Raw genomic sequence first — 16,540 nt, 5'->3', positions numbered from 1 at the left:
GCCACAGGGCTAAAAGAAAATATATAGTTTAGGCGAACATTGCAGAAAGATGTGTGTTATTGACGGGTTGAAGAGCTCAAGTGACCTCTATATTTGTGAGAAATATCCACAACAGGGCTTGAATGAAAGCTAAGAAGGTCTCCTTTAAAATGATACCAAAGACAATATTATAGAACATTGAAAAATGTCCTGACCATGAGGCTAAACCAGGATATGCACCAGCGTCTAAAATGCAATTTACTTTAGGGGGTGGTTAACTTCATGAGCTGATAACTGTGATACAGCTGCCACTCAGGAATGGTTATCATACCAAAATATCATCTAAAGACATGGATCCTTTCAAAAATTATAAGTAAGTTTTGCCACCTTGAGTGTACCGAAATATCGTCTGGCCCATGGACTAGTGAGAAAAACGTTGTCAGCCTGGGTTGTTTAGCAGCAGCAGACGCACCAGCAGGGTCCTGCAGTTCTTTGTATTCGGCCGGATGATGGAACTGCATGTAGGTTGGTCGTGGAACTATGGTATGCTAGTTCACACTCACATAGTTTGCATATTACCTTGTCCTTGTTTTCAGTCTTTCCATTTACACTCCAAAAACCAAAGTGTTTCCAAATCGCACTACTAAGATTCTCTGGAGGGACAATCTTTCTGGTATGCTGATCATCGGGCTCGTTGTCGGCAGCACCGAATTCCCCCATTTTCTCGTTTCTGGCTGCAGCCTAGGCCTACGTTTCCGCTCCATGGACTTATGGGTAATTAGAGCGGGAATTCTTGCCGTAGCCTACTTTCGGCATTTTTGACATTGATTAATTAATAATTTTAAAGTACAATCAATGTATTTTTTTATTTATTTAATTCGAATTTCCCCATTTACGTTCGAATCTCGTGTTTTTATGCAAATTCGAAGCGACAACCCTGACGAAGGGAAAGCATTCTCTTGGCGGCCCGTTTACATCGAACTGGGTGGTCAAAAATGTTCCTCATCTGCTCCTTAAAGTTGGAGTATGAGGAACAGATCGGGGACTGTTTTTCCCAAACTGCCGTAGCCCAGCTGCATGCTGGCCATGGAGGCAGCCAATCATCAGGTAGGAAATCTTAGCTCTGTCAATGGAGTAGGTACGGGGCTGTTGGTCAAAAACTAACGAATATTGCATTAAAAAGTCTCTACAGGTTCCAAAATTGCCATCATATGGCTCTGGAGGTGGCACATATGGTTCGCGTGGTGGAGGAGAGGGGATGCGGACCAACTGGGCAGGCAGGACTGGTTTGGAGGGGTTCAGGGCGGAGAGTTGTTGCTGCAGTCTAGCCGGGGCCTGGGCCATCTCCGTAACCTGTGAGGACCACGTTTGCAAAACCTGATTATGTTGTCCGAGCAGAATACCCTGGCTGGCGATGGCTTGATGAAGGGGATCTGTGTCTGCTGAGTCCATCTTTGGCCAGATCGTACTGTTACGGGACACTCAGGAAGGACTCAGGCGCAGACACAAAACTTGCTTCCAACTGACTTCGGAGTTTATTACAGGAGGCCAGCTAAGGCGACAACACACAGTGGAGGGAATTGGGCTGGGCTTCCTTGGGCTGGGGAAACAGGACCGGGGACAGAGACCGTAGGTGGTGGAGAGAGCCGGGCAGAGCAGCGATCTGGAGCAGGTGAAAATCTGGAGAACAGGAACCGGAGGCAGAGCAGGATGACTGCAGTGAAAAGGAGGATGTTTGTCAAACAGCGGGTTCAAAAATACTGACAAAAACAGATTTGGCGAGCAAGGGCTGAATGCAGCACACTGATGGATCAGAGGCTACGATCTGGCAGGGTGGAAGTGGCAGTGCTGGTCTTTCATAGCAGGTTGGCTTGATTATGGAATGGGTTGCAGCTGGCGAGGCTCTGCTCACCTGTCTCCACTCACACACAAACGCAGAGAGAGAGAGAGAGAGACTGACACTCGGGGAGTAGCTCAGGTTAAGCAGCCTTTGAGGTGGAGGCTGTGGAAGGAGGGACAGATGTAACACCTGCAGGAACATAAATGGCGAAAATCAAAATTGGAAGTTTCTTTTTAGCTATCTTGACATGAGTGTTTATTGAAATACAAGCATGCTTTAGCTGCTGCGAAAGCAGCGTATCTCTCTTGATTAATATCAATAAACATAATCCCAGATTTCTCTTTGACACTGTAGCTAAATTTACTAAAAAGCAGCCATCTATTACCTGCTCACCATTCACGGCCCATGAGTTTCTAGACTTTTTCTGCAATAAGGTTGATGAGATCATAAATAAAATTAGTTCTTCAACTCCATCTACTCCTGCAGATCCTGTCTTACTAAATGTATATGTACACAATGAGTCACTGATAGTCCCTGTTATTACAGCATTTGATACTAAGGGGTTTTTTAGGGAGTTGTTCCTGATCCGATGAGAGGGTCTAAGGACAGGATGTTGTGTTGCTGTTAAGCCCACTAGGCAAATTTGTAATTTGTGATATTGGGCTATACAAATAAAATTGATTTGATTTTGATTTGATACTTTGACTAAGCTCACGTAAGCTTCTAAAGCAACTACTTGCCTACTTGACCCTTTACCAGCAAAATTTTTTAAAACCTCTGGCCTTTCCTGGAACCTACAATGCTGGGCATTGTTAATTTATCGCTTACTACTGGCACTGTTCCCAGCAATTTTAAGACAGCTGTGGTTAAACCTCTATTTAAAAAAAACACACCTCAATCCAGGTCCTCTTAATAACTATCGACCAGTCTCTAATCTTCCATTCTTTTCTGAAGTACTAGAGAGAGTTGTGTATCAACAACTTTCAGCCTATATGGAAGAAAACTATCTATATGAACCTTTTCAATCAGCTTCCAGGGCCTGTCACTCCACTGAAACTGCCCTGACCAGAGTGGTGAACGATCTTTTACTAGCTATGGACTCTGGTCCCACTTCTATGCTTCTACTATTGGACCTCAGTGCAGCCTTTGACACCATTGATCACTGTATTCTATTAGACAGAATAAATGGTAATTTTGGTGTCTCTGGTTTAGCTCTCGGCTTAAGTACTACTTATCTGGAAGAACACATTGGGTCTGCTATAATAATATTACATCAAAATTCTTTGACATTAAATATGGTGTACATCAGGACTCAGTTCTTGGCCCTCTACATGTCTGTCTTCATAGTTCACCTCTTGGCCAAATTATACACAGTCATGGAATACATTTCCATTGCTATGCTGATGATACTTAGCTGTATGTGCCTATAAGAGCTGATGATCAAACTCAAATGATTAATTTAGATGCCTGCTTGGCTGCTGTGAAAAATTGGATATCACTAAATTTTCTGCTTTTAAATTCAGATAAGATAACAATCAACCACTCTGTGATTTCACAAAGTGTGGCAGCCAAAAAATGTTAGTGTTAAGTTTGATCCCAGCCTTTCCTTTGATAAGCACATTAAAGAAATCACCAAGACTGCCGTTGTCACTTACGTAACATAGCTAAAATTCAGTCTTTCCTATCCATGGCTGATACAGAGACTCTAACAAACGCATTTGTTTCATCCAGACTTGATTACTGTAAAGTTCTATTTTGAGGTCTGCCACATGCTAGTACTAAAAGTCTTCAGATGGTTCAGAATGCTGTAACTAGAATCCTAACTAAAACTAGACAATTTGACTATATTACACCAATTCTTCTTTCCTCTGTTGCTCTCCCTGAGGTTTCTTCTTATTTCTTCTCCCTGTAAAGGTTTTTTTGTTTTTGTTTTTTGTGTTTTTTTTTAGGGAGTTGTTCCTTATCCAATGCGAGGGTCTAAGGACATGATGTTGTGTTGCTGTAAAGCCCACTGAGGCAAATTTGTAATTTGTGATATTGGGCTATACAAATAAAATAGACTTGACTTGATCACATTAGCAAAAAAGTACCCTCATTATTCAGAGAGATAGTCTGATCCCAACCAACCATTCCCTTTTTTTAGTCTGTGCAATAAAAAACAATAAAACAATAGATGTCTGAACATATTTCAGAAGGAGAAAGAGGGAGAGAAAAGTTGATACTTGGGGGTTCATATTAATCTTGAAGTGTAGATGGGCCATGAAAACATATATGCTGGAAGTTGTCTACTTGTTCACCCCATTGACATGCAGTCTCTATCTAGACCACCCCCTCTTTGTCTTATGCCTCTACACTGGTTCTTACCAAAGTAACACATTAGATCATTCTGTTTTGATAAACAGCCACTGGGTCTTTACAGGCCCATTTAGAGGAAGAGAAGAAGAAAGCCACTTTATTTTGTCATTGTACCTTACAATGAATTGTATCCTTACAACGAATTCATCCTCTGCATTTAACCCATCCTATTGTATAGGAGCAGTGGGCACCTGCAGCGCCCAGGGACCAACTCCAGTTCTTCTTTCCATTGCCTTGCTCAGGGACACAGACAGGAGTATTAACCCTAACATGCATGTCTTTTTGATGGTGGGAGGAAACCGGAGCACCCGCAGGAAACCCACACAGACACGGGGAAAACATGCAAACTCCACACAGAAAGGACCTGGGATGGCCTGGGGTTTGAACCCAAGACCTTCTTGCTGTGAGGCAACAGTGCTAACCACTGGGCCACCGTGCCGCCAGTTTATGTATTTCCTCACACTCTGGTTGTTGGTGTTGTAGTATGATGTTGAAACTTGTACAGATGATATCTAGTAGCTTATGAAAATGAGATCCAGTTGCATTTTTGCTCTCTGGAATTCTGAATTAAACAATTAATTGTTTTTTCATGCCTCCCCTCTTGTGTCATTGTTCAGATAGGGTAAAGGTTGTCATCATCCAGGGGGACATCACCAACTATCCCAGCCTGCTGGAGGTCTCCCGGGGGGTTGACGTAGTCATCCACGCGGCCAGCCTAGTGGACGTCTGGCACAGAGTCCCAGAGAGTGTCATCAATGCCGTCAATGTTCAAGGTGTGGTATAGTTCATGGGAAGAGGAAAGAGGAAATAAGGATGATGGGGAAAGGACAGGAAGGGGGCACTGACGTGAGACACTGACGGACAGGATAGTTATGCAGATCTTCTCCAGCAGGAAACTGCGAGGACAACGCAAGAAAATCCTCTCCCAATTTGAAATTCATGTTTTGTTCGGACCTTTTGAATTGCTTGCCTTCACCAAAATGGGCAGAAAGCAGCAATTTTCATTCGGATTCATCACCGCTCCCTTACAATATTTTCCAAGAACATGTTTTTCCAAGAACACTCCAACAGTGCCAGTAACTATGCAATGCAATGCACTTATAATGTATGGTATTGCTAATATGGCCTAAATGCTAAATGTGTTGCTGTGAGAGGTCCATATTCCTGACATGACCACACCCCTTATGATGAATCGTGTGGGTGTTCAGCTGTTTGTCTGAGTCAGTGTGTGTGTGCTTGTCATGAGCTGTGTGCAGTCAATGAAACACCATACACACGTTTTGTTGGTAGCAATACTACAGGCACTTTGCATTAAACTAAAATATGCTCACATATGTTTTTATTTAAGTGAATCCATTGCCGGACTAGGCATCAGGTCCCAGGGTGAGTAATTTAGTTTCAGTCAAAGTCCAATACACAATACTAGCCTCCCACGTGCTACGTCCCCCTGGTGAAACTCCTCACTGTCAGGTGAAAAGAAGCGGTTGGTGACTCTATATGTATCAGAGGAGGCATGTGGTAGTCTGCAGCCCTCCCCGGATCGACAGAGGGGGTGGAGCAGCGACCGGGACAGCTTGGAAGAGTGGGGTAATTGGCCGGATACAGTTGGGGAGAAAAAAGGGGACATTTTTTCAACAAAAAAAAAGAAGATCTAACTTGTATCCATCTGAAACATAGTTTTGGACTACTTTAACTATTTATATGTATTGAGTGTTTATTATGAGTACACTGTGATGAAATGTTTATATTAGTGCACCATAAAATATGCACATCACATGATGAAACACAGAAAGCTTAATTTATTTAATATATAAACTCCCACGCTTTCACTGCCTGTAATTCTGGCTTAAGAAGAACAGAGGCGTCATATAAATTGTAAATCTATGCTGGATAAGAGTGTCAGCTGCTTTGCCTGGATCTCAGCAAGAAAACCCCCACTTTAATGCACTTGGTAATCCGTTTCTTTTATTTGTTTTTTTATTGAATGCAAAAAAACAATAACAAAAACAAAAAACTAGTATGGTATCTGGAATTCTAAGCTACTAATATGTAGTATAACAGCGGACGGTGCCAAAATCATACACCACATCGCATCCTGTTATTAACATAATGATGCCTCACAGTTTCCTTCCATCTGGTCAGGAAATATCTGGAAGGGATAATGGCTCTGTCCTGTTACGTTTTAGATGTTTGTTGAGAGCAAATACTTGTGTTGTGCCTTTTTATCCTTGTATCTAAAAGCCAGGTGCCGTTTAGCTGTTAGCAGTCTGGTCTGGCCGTTCATTTCTTCTCAGTACCTGCCAAACCACACCACATGTCTATTTGATTGTTCTTGTGAACTCCCCATGTTGCTGTATTTGCAAATCACCTATTTCAGAGTCTGTCTTCTGGTACGACTGGAAGAATTATGCAATGCTTTTCCAAGAAAGATGACATTATGTAATTGTGATCGGTCCAAAGCCAGTTTTTCTGGTGTCTGAATCTGTGTTCCTCCTCGCTCAGGGACGGAGAACATGATCAATGCCTGTGTGGAGAATGGCATTCAGTACATGGTATACACCAGCAGCATGGAGGTGGTCGGCCCTAATGTCAAAGGGGACCACTTCATCAGGTAAAGCTCGACATCTCTTATTCACGTGTTTTTTTGTTTTTTGTTTTTACCAAACGCTGCATGTACTGGTTCCATGACCGTACTGGTTTCATAACACAGTTGTTTTTCTCTGTGATGTCTCTTTCTTCTTTATGTTATCAAAATTACATAGTTGCACTTATCTTACCAATTTTCACAGCCTTTTAAGTGAGCATATTTCCATGGCATCCATTATGTAATTTCTTTTCTTCCACCCTGGTTTGGAATTTCTCCTTCATGGGAAAATGGAGAGCACGTTGAGGAGAGATAGTATGAGCCGGGTGCAGACGAGGACAAGGAGTAGCAATAAACACTTTAAAGCATGGCAGTGGAAACACAGAGGCTTCAGATAGTATTCACCACACATGGATATTTTGTGTTTTTCTGTGTTACAAAATGAAGTTAAAATATATTTGAATGTGAGTTTTTTTTACTACTCCTATAGAAGTAATTCTCAAAAATGTTAAAATGAACAACTATTTACACAACTTCACATTTATATTGGAAATATTAACCTAGAAATTACTTTATAGCTATTCATTTCCTTTGTATTGTCAACTTATATTGGGCCATCCATCCATCCATCCATTATCCAAACCGCTTATCCTACTCAGGGTTGCGGGAATGCTGGAGCCCAAGTGTATTTAATTTTCCAGAGAGATCCCACTGAATACTTTAACTGAATACGTTAACAAGGTCCTACTGACCAACACCAAGTCTGAGGCATGACCTGAAACCTGCCAACATGCTCCATCTGATTTGGCAGAGCTATAATATATTTGCATAGGGGATGGACAAAAATACCAAACTTTTGCTGTGCAAAGCTCATATAGATGTGTATATTCTTACAACTTTATTGTCAAGTCAAGTCAATTCTATTTGTATAGCCCACTATCACAAATTACAAATTTGCCTCAAGGGGCTCTACAGCAAGACAACATCCTGTCTTTAGACCCTCTCATTGGATGAGGAACAACTCCCTAAAAAACCTTTAACAGAGAGAAAAAATAGGAAGAAGCCTCAGGGAGAGCAACAGAGGAGGGATCTCCCTCCCAAGACGGACAACGTGCAATGGATCACTGGAACAGACCAGGACCCAAGCCACGCGACCGGCATTACCATGTTAAAAAAAAAAAAATTAGTCACCCATCGTAGTAAGAGAACGATATAACATTGAAATAGGATAACAAACTTATATGGATTTATAAGATATATAAAAAAAATGTGATGAGGGGGATACCAAGCAGCATCCAGGTGGCGACCACAATCACCACAGAGACCTGGGAGGAGGACCGACTGCACGTGCACACAAGGGAGACTCGCATGACGTCAGTGCATTAAAAGCTTGAGGAGTAACAGGGACAGTATGTGTAAAAGTTCCAGGAGACTGAACACTTTCTGAAGTACCTGTCTGAAAGAGTAAGCCATGTAGCTTCAACCATTGTCTGTATGAAGGCACATGTCTTCTGTGCTACTCTCACCCTGTCTCGTTAGGCCATGGCAAACACTACAAACTGAGCAGGACCATATGTAACACCTAGCCAGGGAGAAGGACAGATGGCTCAGTCACCCAAACCTGATCTCATCCCTCTTTTACACAGCACAGAAAACATGCCTATCCATCGTGTCACATATGTTATGTAATGCTTTTAAAGATGTAATATTAGAAACATGCATTGCATCTGTTTGGCAGCTGTACATTGCTTTGCCAGCTGTCAAACAGAAAATATTTTCCATATATGTAAGCTATGTGCACACTTGCATAGTTTTATATATATATATGTATATATAGTTACGGCCCCAGTGCCGAGTGTTGTGTATGTGTGCAATTACCCTCTTGTATACAAACTTAGGGTTTGTTTTTATGGGAGGTGGTGTTACAGCCCTAGTGCCGTGTATGTGTGTAATTTCCCTCTCCAGGTAATGCCCCGCCTCCTGTGGAGCTGCTAGTTGAGCCCAGGTGATTCCAATCCCTCATCAGCTGGGTGTATAACTTGGAGAGAGACGCCCAGCAGTGCTAGTGGGCCATTGTTGGCAGCCAGAGAAAGAGCTGTTGTGTTTGTAGTCAATTCTCCTTGAGAAGGAGGGTGAAACCTGTGCTGTTTTTGTTTCCGTTTTCAGTCTGATCTGAGTTTGTTTGTTACTCCTTCCTCGTTAGTTAAAAGCCAGCGTCCTCAGTTGTCCCTTGTTGCATATACACTCACCGGCCACTTTATTAGGCACACCTGTCCAACTGCTCGTTAATGCAAATTTCTAATCAGCCAATCACATGGCAGCAACTCAATGCATTTAGGCATGTAGACATGGGCAAGACGATCTGCTGCAGTTCAAACCGAGCATCAGAATGGGGAAGAAAGGTGATTTAAGTGACTTTGAACGTGGCATGGTTGTTGGTGCCAGACGGGCTGGTCCTAGTATTTCAGAAACTGCTGATCTACTGGGATTTTCACGCACAACCATCTCTAGGGTTTACAGAGAATGGTCCGAAAAAGAGAAAATATCCAGTGAGCGGCAGTTCTGTGGGCGAAAATGCCTTGTTGATGCCAGAGGTCAGAGGAGAATGGCCAGACTGGTTCGAGCTGATAGAAAGGCAACAGTAACTCAAATAACCACTCATTACAACCGAGGTATGCAGAAGAGCATCTCTGAACGCACAACACGTCGAACCTTGAGGCAGATGGGCTACAGCAGCAGAAGACCACACCGGTTGCCACTCCTGTCAGCTAAGAACAGGAAACTGACGCTGCAATTCGCACAGGCTCACCAAAATTGGACAATAGAAGATTGGAAAAACGTTGCCTGGTCTGATGAGTCTCGATTTCTGCTGCGACATTCGGATGTTAGGGTCAGAATTTGGCGTCAACAACATGAAAGCATGGATCCATCCTGCTTTGTATCAACGGTTCAGGCTGCTGGTGGTGGTGTAATGGTGTGGGGGATATTTCTTGGCACACTTTGGGCCCCTTAGTACCAATTGAGCATCGTGTCAATGCCACAGCCTACCTGAGTATTGTTGCTGACCATGTCCATCCCTTTATGACCACAGTGTTCCCATCTTCTGATGGCTACTTCCAGCAGGATAACGCGCCATGTCATAAAACTCGAATCATCTCAGACTGGTTTCTTGAACATGACAATGAGTACCTTGTTGAATCTATGCCAAGAAGGATTAAGGCAGTTCTGAAGGCAAAAGGGGGTCCAACCCAGTACTAGCAAGGTGTACCTAATAAAGTGGCCAGTGAGTGTATATTGGCTTAGGGTTAGTTTTGTTAATAAATCTGTTTGTTTTTACACCTGGTTCCGCCTCCCACCTTTCTTATTCCCCCAGGATTCTTTTCTTTTTCTTTGTTACTTCCCTCATCCCCTGGACCTTTAATGGGAAACATAGCAATATATATGTATGGTGGTCCAGTGGTTAGCGCTGTTGCCTCAAAGCAAGAAGGTCCTGGGTTCGAACTCTGGGGTTGTACAACCTTGAGGGGTCATCCCAGGTCATCATCTGTGTGGGGTTTGCATGTTCTCCCCGTGTCTGTGGTGGGCTTTCTCCGGGTGCTCCATTTTCCCCCACCATCAGAAAGACATGCATGTTAGGTTAATACACCTGTCTGTGTCCCTGACCAAAGCAATGGAAAGAAGAACTGGAGTTGGTCCCCGGGTGCTGCACGGCGGCTGCAATGGAAAGAAGAACTGGAGTTGGTCCCCGGGTGCTGCACGGCGGCTGCCCACTGCTCCTAGCTACACAGCTAGGATGAGTTAAATGCAGAGCATGAATTTCCCCACGGGGATTAATAAAGTATATCTCATCTCATCATCAGCCACTTCTCCAGGGTCGGGTCGCGGTGGCAGCAAGCTAAGTAGGGCACTCCAGATGTCCCTATCCCCAGCAACACCCTCCAGCTCCTCCTGGGGGATCCAAAGGCATACCCAGGCCAGATTGGACATGTAGTCCCTCCAACGAGTTCTGGGTCTACCCCAGGGTCTCCTACCAGTTGGATGTGCCCAGAAAACCTCCAAAGGAAGGTACCCAGGAGGCATTCGAATCAGATGCCCGAACCACCTCCACTGGCTCCTCCTTTTGACGTGAAGGAGCAGCGGCTCTACTCCGAGCTCCCTCCGGATGACCAAGCTCCTCACCCTATATCTAAGGCTGAGCCCAGACACCATACGGAGGAAGCTCATTTCAGCCGCTTGTATCCGCGATCTCACCCTTTCGGTCACTACCCAAAGCTCATGACCATAGGTGAGGGTTGGAACGAAGATTAACTGGTAAATTGAGAGTTTTGCCTTCCGGCTCCGCTCCCTCTTCACCACAATGGTACAGTACAACGTTCGTATATCAAAACCGCTTATCCTGCTCTCAGGGTCACAGGGACTGGAGCCTATCCCAGCAGTCATTAGGCAGCAGGCAGGGAGACACCCTGGACAGGCTGCCAGTCCATCACAAGGCGAAAATATCAAAAATGTTTGATATAATTGAGACACCCTGACTGGCTTTCGAGCAGATCAGGAGGCTAAAAACAGGCTCATATGGGAAGATAATCAATTCCAAGCAGCTTCAAATCTGAACCGCCTCCTCAATTCTCAATGGGGGCAAATCGGGCCGATTATCCTCTAGTGTGTGCCTAGTCTTGGAGTGAAAGATTAGTCATGCGACCTGTATATTTCACTCTTTTTCAGCAGGTTTTACATATCGTCACACTTTTATCAAGTTTCTTATGAAACTTTTTCTTCTAGAGCAGCCCTCTTATCAGAGAAGACTGGATTTGTGTGCCCACCCCAAACACAATACCCTAGTACCTAGCTTAAGTTAGGTAGTGTAGCTATATAGCTATGTGATTGGCTGACTTGTGATCATTAAATAACATGCTGCTAAAATTGAGGGACTCTGCTTGAGCCATTTTTGAAGATATTCATTGTCTATTTATTTTAAAATGGAGGAATATTTCTTCAAGATAATAATGTAATTTTATTGCCCAGCATGAGGATGTAACTCAGTATTTTTTGTTCACAATGAAAGTTACTGCAGCTAGTTTTTCAAGCAAATGTTCCACAACCCTCTTTCATTAAGTGTATTTGGGTTAAACAGGTCTGAGATGGATGTCCTTGCCTGCCTCAGTGTTTGTTCCCTTATTATGTGGAACTGGCACATGGGAAGGACCATGGGTCAGCCCTGTGAACTGCCCAGGGCGTCTCCCCGCCTGACGCCCAGTGACTGCTAGGATAGGCCCCAGCATCCCCCGCGACCCCTGGGATAAGCAGCTTGGATAATGGATGGAAGTTTTGCAGAGTTTTGACCAGTGGCTTACAAGCTCTTTTGCCACAATTAAGTCTTAACTTGTAACAGATGATGCTATTAGCCACTGAAAAACACAGCTTTACAGCAGCTGCTAGGGACGACTGTGGCCTAAGACATTTCAGTACCTCTTCTCCCTTACCTTGGCCTTGGTCTTTCCTCTCCCACCACTCATCAAAGGTAGCAAAGGTGATGTTCTCCACCATCTTGCGATTCAGGTCCCTTTGCATGATGTTCTTCATCTCTTGGATCAGCATGGCCAGGACCATCTGCACTGTGGCTATATATATATATATATATATATTTAAATATGTATATAATCCAGTTAGTCAAGTACATTTTCTTTGAGATCGTACCAGCCTGTTTCATACTATAAACAATCACTAGCTGTCACATTATTTTGCTCCTTATTTGTTGAGCACCATCCCTACCGCTGAGTGTTTCTTTTAACAAAGTTTTATATATAGAGAGAGAGAGAGAGAGAGAGAGAGAGAGAGAGAGAGAGAGAGAGAGAGAGAGAGAGAGAGAGAGAGAGAGAGAGAGAGAGAGAGAGAGAGAGAGAGAGAGAGAGAGAGAGAGAGAGAGAGAGAGAGAGAGAGAGAGAGAGAGAGAGAGAGAGAGAGAGAGAGAGAGTTTTTCAGAACAGCAGTTGGTATTCTCCACATTACCCAAACCAGTCCCTATGCAAAGCAAACCACCATTTTCCGCTGCTGGAAAGAATGTGCTTGTCTGGTTAGGAAAACACATGGATATAAATTGTGTAAGGAAACAGCTCTTCTTCATCTGCGTCTTTCCTGTCCCTGTTTTCTGACCATTTGTCTTTGCTGAATAGGGGTGATGAGGATACGCCCTACAATGTTGAGCACACCATGCCATATCCCAAGAGCAAGGCCAAGGCTGAGAGAATCGTACTTGAGGCAAATGGCATCAAGGTACTACACAAATGCACTTCAGCTCACTTTTTTGTAGTGACAAAAATGCCAGAGTTCTTGCTTTGATTTTGTGAATGTCTGAATGGCACAACATGCAAAACTCAAAGCAGCTGATCTTTGTCTTAAGGACTTCCTTTCACCACCATTTGTTTGGTTGAATTCCACTGGGGGGGAAAAATGTCCTGGGTTACACTATAATGGAAGAATTCTTTTGGACAGGGAAAAACAATCTAAATCATTCCCTTATGACATTCACATAGCAGTACTCCACCCTAGTGGAATAAGCCAAATTCTTCTGGTGCACCACTTGGGTGTAAATGTTTTCATTCTGGTCTCCTCCTGTCTGTTTCCCGGTGTTTAACTCCCTCTCCTCCTCTTCAGTGTTTAATTCCCTCTCCTCCTCCTCAGATAAAAGGAGGGGCATGCTTGTACACATGTTCTCTGAGGCCTACAGGCATCTACGGTGAATATCATCAGCTAATGAAGGATTTTTACCAGAATGGGGTGAAAACCGGAGGCTGGCTCATTCAGGCTTCCCTAGCAGACACTGAACATGGGCGAGTATACGCAGGTGAGCTTAAAACCCCTGTAAGCCAAAGGTTACAGGTCAAACCTTTGTTTGTTGTTATCTAGCCTATGAATCCTGGCCAATCTGCTTTTTATACATTTTCTAAAAGGATAGGTAGTGTGAGCTTCTTATTGTTCACAAAGCAGATATATCATGGTCACTGAAGTTGTTGGCCTAGGTTAAAAAATTGTCAAGCTGCCCTTTTAAAGAGAAAACCTTGCAATCTTTGTTGCAAATAGATGCCTAGTAGAAATATTGCATTTTAAGCATGATCGCACCAGGAACAGAAGCAGAAGTGGAGACTTTGTTTTGTTCTGAAATGTAGAAGAAGTGAGAAGTGCTCCTGCCAGGGCATACTCAACTTCTGACCTAGATCCTATTGAAGTGAGCCTCACCTGCAACATGTCTGTTCTTAACATGATATTGACTTATGTTCATTTTTCAAGGCAACGTGGCCTGGATGCATCTGCTGGCAGCCCGTGCACTGGGGGAGAGTCCCCAGACGGTCGGAGGCCAGGCATACTTCTGCTATGATGAATCGCCGTACAAAGGTTATGAGGATTTTAACATGCAGTTTCTATCGCATTTCAACTTCCGATCAATCCACATGCCCCTGGTTGTGCTGTGGTTTTTTGCATACGTTAATGACTTTCTGCACTGGATCCTGAAGCCTGTGTTTAACTACACACCGCTGCTGAACCGCTACACGCTGGCTGTTGTCAGCACTTCCTTCACTGTGAGCTCAGACAAAGCCCTACGCCACTTCAAGTACCGCCCGCTCTACAACTGGGACCAGTGTCGAGAACGAACACAGAAATGGGTCGACACCTTTCCTCTAGAGACCAAAAAAGATTCCTAAAATGGGCTGACATGTGGACCACACTTAACAGATCACATGAGATGAATCTAATGAGTCCTGTGGGAAAACTGAGTCAGTGCAGCAGCAGAAGCACAAGACTTGAGTACACAGTACTTATGGTGATGATACTACAAATTAAACATATTGCTACAGTAACAAGTAGAAACACATATACAACTTCATAACAATAACAATGAACTTCCTAAAGAGGAATACAGTTAAGGTAAAAATTATTAGCCCCTTTTATGAAATCAAACTTAACTTTTCCATGGAAATGACCATAACCAAAAGTGTTTATAGTTTAATTGCTTCTGAAAGAGCAAAGACAAAATCTCCACTAAGCTTGATTAAGATATTTTACTGATGCACTGAATTTAAACAAGAAAAAACAAAAATGACAAGGCCAAAATTATTAGCCCTATGACAATTAATAGTCAGTAGTGTAACCTTTCTGACTCACAACAGTCAACAACCTCTTATGGTAGTTCCTAACTAGGTTGGCACATGTCTCCTGAGGGATCTTAGCCCATTCTTCCGTGGCAAATTGTTCCAGCTCATCCAAATTGCGTGGTTTTCGAGCATGGACATTAACCTTGAGCTCCCGCCACAGATTCCCAATAGGATTTAGATCTGGGCTCTGAGAGGGCCACTACAGGACCTTGATTTTGGTGTAATTCACAAAGTTTTGGACCAACTTGGATGTATGCTTTGAGTCATTGTCTTGCTGGAAGACCCAGCAGTGACCTAAAGCTAGACTGGCAGCAGATTTCTTTACATTATCCATCAAAATGTCAACATAATCTTCTTTCTTCATGATCCCTTGCACCCGAACAAGGGTCCCTGTGCCTGAAGCAGCAAAACAGTTTTGAAAGCAAAAAATCACATGGGGGCTAATAATTTTGACCACCTCAATTTTCACTACATTAGGTATAAAGCAAACGTGAAGATTTATTTTACATTCCAAAATGTACCAAATAGGAGCCTTAACATTGATGAATGTTTTACTATATAAAGTTTTATTAATGATGCAAACATTGGTCAAGGAATTTTAGGGAAATGTTCCATAGTTCCTTGGGGGCTAATAATTTTGACCTTAACTATATGCTCAATTGCACTGCCAGATGTCCTCAGTTAGATGGGCAAAAGTACACAAATCAAACAATATACTTATATATTTGCATGCAAGTGATTCAATATGAGTACAAATACTGATACAGATGAGAATAATAATGCTTTGTAGAATTCATTAATTTAGATTAATTAGATTCTACTGCATTATCTACGGGGATCTGATGCTCATCCGTTTCTATTCTTGTAATGAAGAGAAAATTGTTTACTTAGTATGAAAGTCCAGTAAGGACAGTTGTTCATGATATGTAATCAGCTGCCGTCTCATGAAACCGTGTTGTGTTGTGTTGTGTTATGTTGTCTTAGGGCGATTTTCACGTTGATGCTGAAATTGGAGAATCTCAGCGATTCTCATTCTCATGAATATTTTTAAAAAAATCTTTAAGAAGTTGAGATACTGAATTTGTTTTTCATCAGATAGCAGTTTTTTGTGAGTGTGAAGCACTACACATTTAATTCAGTATTTATCTTAACTGATTAAACTCATGCATAACTTATTTTTCACAACTTTGTTCATGAATGTGAACATCCATCCATCCATCCATTATCCAAACCGCTTATCCTGCTCTCAGGGTCGTGGGATACTGGAGCCTATCCCAGCAGTCATTGGTAGGCAGGCAGGGAGAGTCACCGGGCCCACACGCACACACCTAGGAACAATTTAGTATAGCCGGGTCACCTGACCCACATGTCTTTGGACTGTGGGAGGAAACCGGAGCACCCAGAGGAAACCCACGCAGATACGGGGAGAACATGCAAACTCCACACAGAGGACGACCCCCAAGGTTGGACTACCTCAGGGCTCGAACCCAGGACCTTCTTGCTGTGAGGCGACCGCGCTAACCACTGTGCCACCGTGCCGCCCTGTGTGAACATAACTAATATTATTAGACTTTCAAAATGTTTTGATATTAGGGTCCGCAATGGTATAGCGGTCTAAGCATTGGCTTTGTGTCG

At 43.2% G+C, this 16,540-nt stretch overlaps 1 protein-coding gene across 1 annotated transcript in view; it reads left to right on the top strand.

Moving 5' to 3' along the window:
• The window catches only part of hsd3b7 (hydroxy-delta-5-steroid dehydrogenase, 3 beta- and steroid delta-isomerase), a 32,114-nt gene extending 16,024 nt beyond the window's left edge, over positions 1 to 16,090 (top strand). Inside the window, exons 2-6 of the mRNA XM_056287686.1 lie at positions 4,792 to 4,947; positions 6,677 to 6,785; positions 12,929 to 13,028; positions 13,437 to 13,599; positions 14,043 to 16,090. Coding sequence (XP_056143661.1) covers positions 4,792 to 4,947; positions 6,677 to 6,785; positions 12,929 to 13,028; positions 13,437 to 13,599; positions 14,043 to 14,455 — 941 coding nt within the window. The 3' untranslated portion in view covers positions 14,456 to 16,090. The remainder of the gene's footprint in view (positions 1 to 4,791; positions 4,948 to 6,676; positions 6,786 to 12,928; positions 13,029 to 13,436; positions 13,600 to 14,042) is intronic.
• The last annotated feature ends 450 nt before the right edge of the window (positions 16,091 to 16,540 follow it).

The sequence above is a fragment of the Lampris incognitus genome, chromosome 10 (genome assembly GCF_029633865.1).
Source record: "Lampris incognitus isolate fLamInc1 chromosome 10, fLamInc1.hap2, whole genome shotgun sequence".
Lineage (NCBI taxonomy): Eukaryota > Metazoa > Chordata > Actinopteri > Lampriformes > Lampridae > Lampris > Lampris incognitus.
This window is presented reverse-complemented; position numbering and strand designations above follow the sequence as displayed.